The 9,820-nt window shown below is 45.6% G+C and overlaps 1 protein-coding gene across 1 annotated transcript in view; it reads left to right on the forward strand.

Annotated features, from left to right (window-relative positions):
- LOC146867306 (trypsin-like) overlaps positions 1-8,980 on the forward strand; it is a 97,364-nt gene extending 88,384 nt beyond the window's left edge. Inside the window, exons 5-6 of the mRNA XM_085614900.1 lie at positions 6,468-6,719; positions 8,009-8,980. Of these exons, the coding sequence (XP_085471026.1) occupies positions 6,468-6,719; positions 8,009-8,155 (399 nt within the window). The 3' untranslated portion in view covers positions 8,156-8,980. The remainder of the gene's footprint in view (positions 1-6,467; positions 6,720-8,008) is intronic.
- Positions 8,981-9,820: the final 840 nt, after the last annotated feature.

Raw genomic sequence — 9,820 nt, forward strand, 5'->3', positions numbered from 1 at the left:
CCACATCTTTTGATAACATTGACAAATGCTGTTTAAAAGAAGCTAGGGTAGAGTGTTGTAACCAAGTTTGACATACTTTTTCAACAGAATACGTTGTAACTGAATGTGTAGTTGAAAATCGTGGCTCAGGCTTATCCTATGTGTAACCTGAAGCCCTGTTATGGAAACGCATTTGGCATGCATCTGCACTGGTCTGCCAAACCAACCAACCCATAGAGCCAAGATTCGAAATATTAAGGTGCCGATTACGATCCTGTAAAAACCGGGTACGAACCGTCGGACGGAGCATATTCCCCGTCCGACGCGTACCCGGTCGTAACAAGATACAAACATGGAAGTACAATTCGCACGGAAATACTATTTCCGTACGAATCGTACAAAACACCGACCGACGAAAATATACACACAAATGTGATCCGGGAAAGCGCCGACGTGACATCGGGACGCACGCAGCCTGCCATTCACGAACCAGGAAGCACGATTCGCACCGACGTCATCCCGCACGGAGAATATTTTCCGGCAGCCAAAAACTGCCGGGAAATCAGGACGACGCGAACAAGGAGTACCTGCACGCGACGGACAGACATGGACCCGAACCTACGTGTCATCCCGGCCCTCATAGCAGTCGACCTCCTCTACAGGTTACGACACAGACGCCGCAGAAGGTCAGAACAACAAAGGGAGGGTGGAAAGGGGGGGGGGCAGGAGCAGGGGCAGGCCACAAAACCCCCACCAAAGTCACACAGCACACATGCCCTGGACATACCTGACCCCCAGGCCCTGGTCACTATGAGGGGGTGGGGGCGTGTCCAGCAAAGCCAGCGTCCGCCACAACGGAAGTGGTTGACGACGCGAACCTGTAACACAACAATACAGGCCTTAAGAGCGTGGGTACGAGTCGTACCACGCCACCACCTCTATTCTGCAGCACCCACCACACATTGTCAATCTCTCCCTCCTTGAGACTGTCCTCCTCATAATCCAACTCCACTCAGTCCAAAAAAATCATCCAACCATTACTTGCATTTAAAAACTGCCACCTCATGTGGCCCATCGTTCCCCACCATGAGGTAACTGTCTGCTTTCCCCTGGGGGGGCAGTACCAAACTCTCCCAGAAACTCCATCTTTGCAGACTACAGTGACCGTCTGCGCTTGTCCTCCATGTGCCCTGACAAGGCCTCACCGGACCTTGTGTCAATTAAGTCCAGGTCCCATGAGGCAGACCATCTGGCCGCTCTGCACCATGTCTTTCCTTCACCTCGGGATGGGTGAGTTGCACTCTGCTCTTCCAAGTCCACTGCCTGCTGATGTCCTGAGACCTGCAAAAAAGAGGATAGATTATGTGTGCAAGACCCAAGAGCCCCTACTACCTGAACCCTATCACTTGACTCTTCTCTGCCCCGCAGGCGAATGCCAACCCTTCCTTGGCTCTGTATGGGCTTGCACTGATCTCCCTGCGCCTGCGTTACTACTCCTCTCTGACCCCCGCAAATCGCAAATACACTCACTGAGGGAGGCTTTTAACTACCACCATATTCTCCTCCTGACCTTCATTCTCACTTTATTCAAGCCTTACGACCACTAGGACCAATGCTGGACCCCTTTTTGCTGCACTGGCAACATACATGTGCCCTGACGCCTCTTGACCCCCTTGCTCTCTTACCCAACTCTGCACAGGAAGGGACCCACCCCTCCAAGGCCAACCTTCTTGCCACTGTGCCTGCAGACCTCTCAGCACCCCCTCTACCCTGTCCCACATCTCCAGGGATACCTGAGATCTGGCACCACCCCGACCCCCCAGCCTCTCTGACTGCCCCAATGCTAGATCCCCACTGCCAGCTCTGGAAGGGCCATATACCACCCCTTCTGTTCATCAATTGTTTCTTTATTCGACCTTCCGAAGAAAGGTCATAAAAGGTACACATAATAACAAACAACATTAAAATCAAACTCATTTAAGAAAATTACAATCACAATTTCCATTTAAAATACGAAAGACCGCAGGCAAAGACAATGGTTTGATTGCAGCTAATGTGGCAGTGCAGATGAACTGAAAAGCAGCAGGTATAGTTCAGTAGCATTAAATATTAAAATCAGTCTTGTTAAAGAGTTAGCAGCAACAATAAGCATTTTAACAGCAATACTAATACAGTAAATACAGGAGCTGATAAAGTACATTGATATTAAAACAACATACTCCTTCTTTTTGCTAAGGTGCACTTTAGAAAGCTCGCAACAGCAAAGCAAACGTCACAGTCATTAAGTTGCAGGAGAAAATAAAAAGCTGCTTTACCTGCGCAGAAGTGGTAATACAAATTTCCTAGTAAATGGAAGATAAAATTGACAAAAAAAACAAAATGTAAAATAGTTTGGCTCGAATGTTCATCACAAGGGCAAGTGGTAATAGTTTTAAGAGAATACTGGCCTAAAGGGAAGCATATCAACCAGCGAAATGACCCCAGCCTAAATCTGGTTATCAAATTCCTTTCGTGAACATTATTTACATATAAAAGATACGGGCGTTAGAGGAAGGTACTTGAATAAGGCAATAATCTCTGAGGGGAACAACCTTTACAACGCAACTTTTACAACGCACTACCATTACAACTAAACTGTTACAACGCAAGTGCATTGACAACGCAGGACATTACAACGCAAGTCTTTACATCGACTTGCACTCGATGGCGAGCTAACATTAAAAATAGTGTAGTTTACTATCCCAACACCTTCCCTACTGTTACGTGGACTGGAGTTGGAATAGTAAATTACACTTTTTTAATGTTAGCACGCCATCTAGTGCAAGTCGATGTAAAGACTTGCGTTGTAATGTCCTGCGTTGTCAATGCACTCGCGTTGTAAAACTTTCGTTGTAACAGCATGCGTTGTAACAGCATGCGTTGTAACGTCATACATCCATCTCTGACAGTGGGTTTGGACACTTCAAACAATTCCCTAGAGGATTCTTTGTGCTTTTGGAAGCTATCCAACACCCACTGTCGGAGCTATCTAACAGCCTTCTGTTACACTCTAGGGTGTCTCCTGCTGAGTTGGGATCTACCTTCTGGCCACTCATGCCTCTCAACCCCAACTCTATCTCAGCCTCGCCTCTCTCCCCCTGTAAGTCCTTTGACCCCTCACCCAACAACCTGGGCCTGCTGCCCCTCTCCCCCTCGATCAATGTCCAGATCTGGGCTGGCGTTGTACGCAGTATTAAGCCCAGTGTCCCCCAGGCCTCCGGCAATAAAGTCCACAATTGTGCCTACCCCCCTCACTGCCTCCAGTATAAGCAACTCTCCTGCGGGCCGAGAGCCCTAGCGGTGGTGCCAATCACAACGTTTCCGCTGCTGTCCCACTGCAGCTCATGACCCTCGGAACCACCACACCCGACCTTTCCAACATCGAAGGGTCACTCTGCCCGCAAACAAGCTGCCCCTACTGCCTACCTTGAAGCGGCCAGCACTGCATCCGCAGGGCAGAGAGCATGCAATGATGGCAGCGGCTACCCTGCCTGATGCGCGCCTCACTGGCCGGCCCTGCGCAGAGGCTGCGCCGGCACCCACAATCAAATCCAGGCACCTCCTCCAACAGACAGAGCATCTGACAACCTTGTCCTCAGACATATTACTGATGAAATGCTCACCTACACTACAATCTGCTGCATAAAAACAAGAAAAACGTCCTTGGCACCCTAGGAATGGGCTGCCACCGTGAACATCTACCACAAAATGGTGGGTGGCTGCTCAAAATGGCCTCTTATATATTCTTGGGCTACATCATCTAATAGATGTAGCCCAAACGGTGCACAGTCTTATAGACTGCGCCTCTTCCCACAATACCCCAAGGGGACAGACCTCCCTCCGGTCGTCTGTCCCCCAAACCCCTTTTGACCACATCACTTTTTAATATATTTTAGCATAATGTAGGTTGTGTTGGAACACTTTTTAAGGTAATATCTGTCTGCCATTCAAAGATGGCCACACCTTGGCCATACCGTCCATGTTATCACTCCCCTCATGCGCACAACACCCAGAACACGAACTATATCAGTACAGGCTGCAGGTGGAATTCCATTAAGCAATCAGACATTTCCCAAACGCTGAGTCCAGCTAGTATGCGCGTTATATTGCCGGCTCTTTTGCCACTGTTTACCAAACCATGTGATGATTTATAGACCACTACCTTCAATCATATCTCAACAAAGGCATTCTGTTTTCTGATAAGGCGCAGACAGCTGGCTTTTTTATAGCTGTTCAAGGTTTTTGTGCTGCATTGTATAGGAAGCAAAAGACACACATGCAGAATGCAGAACAAATCAAAACATTCACCCCAAGTCAAGAGATCTGGGTAAAATTCATCATTCTTTTGCTCACCATGCCACCCCAGTTTAGACATCATTCTTTTGCTCACCATGCCACCCCAGTTTTAGTGAAACCCCGAAACCGGTCCTAGGATGCTTGTTTCCAGTCCAGGGAGGACCTGGCCTGGCAGTCCAGTCTGGAATGTTCCCATTGGGCACAGGGTCAAGACTGATTGGCATATGGCTGGGTCCAAACTGGAATGGCATGGTGAGCAAAAAAACAATGGATTTAGGCCCAGATCTCTGTACTGGGGTGAATGTATGACATAGTTCTGCATTCTGTCCATCAATAGTTCTTTTTGCATTGTATAGGAAGCCTACTTTGTATTGCTTTGTAATTTGAAAAATGTTATTTTTTGGTTGATGATTAGTAAGTGATTCAATTTTGTGTTTATATTCTCATACGCCAAAGTAACAGAATAATGTCCCCCAGATCAAGGACCTGGGCGGTCCGTAATGCATTGAGGCAACAAAAACAAACAATGATGATGACATTCATGAAGTTATTGTAATGGATATATTCGATTAATTTGAAGGATGCAATGATAGTTCACATTGCATGCTGCTTTGGAATTGTTTAAAGATAAAGAATTAAAATGGGAAAGTAAAACAACATGGTTTTAAATATTGATGCTTTAATGTGTGTTTCAGTGTCCATGTACCTTAGGACTGCCCTCATATGAGTACAGCTATCTGGTGTCTTATACATGTGTCTCTGGTTGGAGGATACACCAAGGGAGCACAGCCTTACATTGGTATAATTTTAGTGTAGCGTGATCATGATTTTCTGGTGTGCAGAATAAAGGTTTGATCTTTAATATCTTATTGTGGTCATCACATTTGATCAGACTCCAGGACACATGTAACAACAGCTAAGCGATCCTACCATACCCTGCCTATCCCAAACTATGCTCAAATACTACAAACATTGAGAACTGATGCCCACCGGGTAACCTTAATCATCAGCGAATACTGTGCCATATTCTCAAACTGGGTTCCATTAAAACTGACTCATTCTTTTAGTTTACCAAGGACATACCTTGCTGTCCCAATACACTATCCTTTTCCTTCTTATGGCCTTATTAAAGGGACACTTTTAGTTCCAGTGGAGCGGGTTAATACCAGCCACCATCAGCAATAAAAAGTCCTCTGGAACAATTTGGATCTGTTTAACTTCAATTGGAAATTTTGGCCATTTTAAGAAGCCAAAATCTTAAGCTGAAAGTCTGAGGGAAAAGAGAAATGACCAGGGAAACACAACCAAGAAAAATAGATTACCATAGAAAGTAGTATTTCTGAATTCTCAGGGCACAACCCGGAATCCATGTATATTTCACACGTCTGGAGTTAACCTGAGCTTGTTAATCTCCTGGGGTGTGAAATTAACATCCCATACAGGGGAAGCTGCTTTAGCACTACTGAGCTGTGTGTCAAGTGTCATTTCTGGATGGGGATGAAGGTACTGGACATCCCAAAACCTAGTGAAGACAGTAAGTATAAATGATAAGGTACATCGAGCACAGTAGTAGACATGACATGTCACCATATCTTTCACCATTCCAGCATCCAATGCACAATTTCAGCTTCTCTACAGTTTGTGTCCCCACCAGAATAGCGAGCACCACTTTACCTTCTAAGTTTCATTATATTTGGCTGTAACATGAAGATAATGAGCTATACAATGTATCTGTTCTCTTACTTACATCAGTTGTTTTAGCCCTGATACATATTATTTATGCCATATAGGTGTGCTTTCTCCTGTGTAGTAAGCTGATGTAGGGCCCATGCAGTATGTTGGTGTTTGCTCAGTGCAGTATGTTAGTGTTTCCCATCATGCTTTATGCTAGTGATTGTCTCATACTCTACATCTGTCTCTGCCTGACCCTGTATGTTGGCGTCTACCATGTATCTTATGTGTTTCTATTTGTTCTTCACTGGTCATTGATGCTTGGCCCTTGAGATATGAAATTGTTGCCCACCTCTTTGTCCTTATGTGTGCCCCTTGCTATACACTTCTGCAAGCCCCCTTTTAACATACTAGTATTGTCTTCATGCTACCTTCTTTTGCACCCTCTTGAAATACTTACATAAAGTTTCTTCTCTCTGTAGCTTCATGTTAAAGTGATTCAGACAGTGGCTGTGAAGCCAGTCACACTGCCTAAACAGGGAAGCACATTCAGAGTCCCAATATGCACAGCTTATGGATGGGGAGTAACAAGGACCAATGGCTTTGCACTCTCAGAGATGCTTCAAGGAGTTGATATTCCTGTAGTAAACCAGAGCCTATGTAACCAGAGGTACCGAGGGGCAATAACTGCAAACATGATATGTGCTGGTGAGGAGAACAAGGACACCTGCAAGGTAGGACACTCTCAATACATTCTTCTGTCTTTGGGTCCGATTATGAGTTTGACAGATGCAGTAGTGTATGTCTGGATGGTGGAGGATAATATTTCCACCATCCCGCAGGTACTAACCCTGCAAGATCCAGCGGTCATATCTGTACATTCAAAAGAACCGCCGTCACTGCAATTCCTTTCTATGTACTAAAATGTTGGCGTAAGGCCACTGTTGATTTAGACTGCCGTACATCAAACTTTAGACATTGTCTTGTTTTTCAGAAAGAACCTCCAAAAGTGGAGATTGTTTTTGAAAAACAAAAAAAAATAATGACTACAACATCCTGAGAGTTTTCTTCCAGGCTGTAGGGAGTCAATATTGTTTTTCCCAGTCCCAGGTGTTGACAGACAGGGAAATAAAAAAGACATTACACTGACCACTGTGAATAGGGCAAACAGTGTAATGTCCTTTCTCCAATTGCCCATACCCTGTCAGGCTATTGGGGGAAGTATCCCATTGACGTAGCCAATGGTGGCTCTGTCAACGGAATACTAACAGTCTGCCTGTCTCTAAGGGGCTGATCACAATCACCGCTATCGTGAGGCCATTTCCAACCACCAAATTATAATGGTGGGCTAGTCAGTGGCGGTCGTAAAATCCGTCTGCCAAGCATCCGACGGGCTCCTTGAGCCCACCGGTGCGGCAGAGGCCTGCGTAGTCCCATATATGGCAGCGGGACCTATCAAGCACCGCCGTTGGGAGTATGATGCTTCACCCCTGCCAACCTTTTCATGGCAGTTCACCTGGCATGGAAAGACTGGCGGGGATGGACTTTGGGAGCCCGTAGCGGGCCCCCCTTTCACCAGGGCACTTCGGTGTTGGGTTTAGGGGGCACCTATGGTCCCCCTACATTTCCCTGCACCATGTGGCAGGTACCGCATGGTGCCTGCCACATAGTGCAGGGAAATGTAGGATGTGCATTTTTAACATTGCGGTGGGTGCTGCAGCCAGCAGCATCCGCCACAATATTAAGTATGGCACTTGCAACTGACGTGATGGCGGCCACATCGTAATCCCACCTGTGGGACCGCCTCCTTATAGGTGGGGGTCCCCTCCCCGGGACGATGGTGGACGGGCAGGAGTCCGTCCACCATTGTAATCAGCTCCTAAGTGAGGCGTGTGGACAGAGGGTTTGATGGCCAATGTACTCCCTCACGTTTGCAGAGTACCCTTTCTACCGAACTCTAAATCAGACTCTAAGTTTTTCTATAGCCATCCTTCTTCTGATAATGAATCTTCTTTTTGTCTAGGGAGACTCCGGTGGACCCTTCATATGCAATGGTGTGCTGCAAGGAATTACATCCTGGGGCTACAGCTGTGCGTCAGTGTATCCTGGAGTGTATACAAAAGTAGCCAACATTTATGCATGGATAAACAACATCCTGTCCAACAAATGACACAAGAGCATGATAAACACTTGCAGATACAAATGCTGGGATGTGAGAGCTGGACAAGAAGATTGCATTCCTTCTACACAAACAAGTTGATAACTTAAAGTCTCTGATGTGCAAAATAATGTCTTTATCTTCTTCGAACTACCCTTCATTGTGCCATTTCACTCAAATCTGGCATCTCTCCTGGTGATGTTTCTCCTTGTGGCTTCTCTCACCCACGTGATCTCTCTCACCTCTGAAATCATTCTCCGTACTGGGAACTAAAGTCTATCTCTTTTCTGCAATATTTTCTCACCATGACCTCGCCTCAGGACCTCTCCCTTATTACTCAGGCTTTGTAATGATTAGAAAAGACTGCACACCATGTAATACTCTGGAGAAAAGTCAGTCTTACCAGGCTCATTCTTAGCCTATAGAGGTAATATCTTCAAGCAGTTGATATAAGCAGAAGGTAACAATGTTCCACCAGGAACCACACACAAACTCTCTCTCTCTCTCTCTCTCTCTCTCTCTCTCTTTCTCTCTCTGGCTCTGTCTCTTTCTTGCTCTCTCTCTCTCTTTCTCGCTCTGTCTGACTATTATCAGAATGTTTCGTCTTTCACTTGGTCAAAATGAACTTTTCTTTTCTCTATCAAATGTACACACTCATCTCTCTAGTTCTCTTTCTCATTATGGTCCCCTCTCTTAGTTTGTTTCTCTTTATGATCCTGAATAATCTCAAACTCTCTCTGATAATCAATCATTGCTCTTTCTCCCAGTTCTGTCCTTCCGTTTGTCTTATTATGTGACTTCTCCATTGTGGTGTCCCTAGGTCTTGTGAAACGTTAATAAATTCATCAAACAATAATAACTGTTTTATGGCTTGGCTGTGTAGTACTATGTGGAACCCCCCCCACCTCCCCCCCAATTTCTTCTGATCTGATAACCATCAGTTTTTACACCAGTTTTTGCACATCTCATGACCATAACCAGAGGAGCACATGCGGGCTCATGGCAAGACCAATGTGACTCCCCAGGTCTCCTATCAATTCTGCACTTTAAAATGGACCTTACTTTCAGTTAGGTATGACCACAGTGGTACTAAACGCTAATGTAATGATCCACACCACAACATATTACCCATGGAATATACACTGACAGTTGAAGCATAAAGGAGAGGGGATGCTATGAGTTTAGTGGCCACACATGAATAAAAGAATATTGATATGATTTTGTCACCTTGTTGGAATTTAAGTTCAGCTGACAACGTCCTTCAGCAGTCAAATCCCATGGAATTATAATAAAAAGTGCCCTGTTCATAGACAGTAATGTGTGCTATCTGTACTCTTGGGGATGCATTTTGATATTAATGAAGGGGCAGCATGGTTCTTTCTATAAGGCTGAATGCTTGCCTTTATTTACTTTAGGCCATGTTCCATGCAAAACAGGCCAAAATCAATTATTGCTTCCATTCTAGTCACCCTTCTCGCGATCGGAGTCATCAACCATGATTGGTAACACGGTTATCCAGCTGATATCGCTATACATACACTTGAAAGGCAATTGGGAAAGATCACTGGGTGGGGGAAAGTCAGGACTGCATCCACCTTGTGGTTATGCCGAGGACCCATCTTACACCTTAAGAGCAATGTGGTTAACCCCACCCACTAAAAAGATGTACGGTATGCC

The sequence above is a fragment of the Triturus cristatus genome, chromosome 1_2 (assembly GCF_964204655.1).
Source record: "Triturus cristatus chromosome 1_2, aTriCri1.1, whole genome shotgun sequence".
Taxonomy (NCBI): domain Eukaryota; kingdom Metazoa; phylum Chordata; class Amphibia; order Caudata; family Salamandridae; genus Triturus; species Triturus cristatus.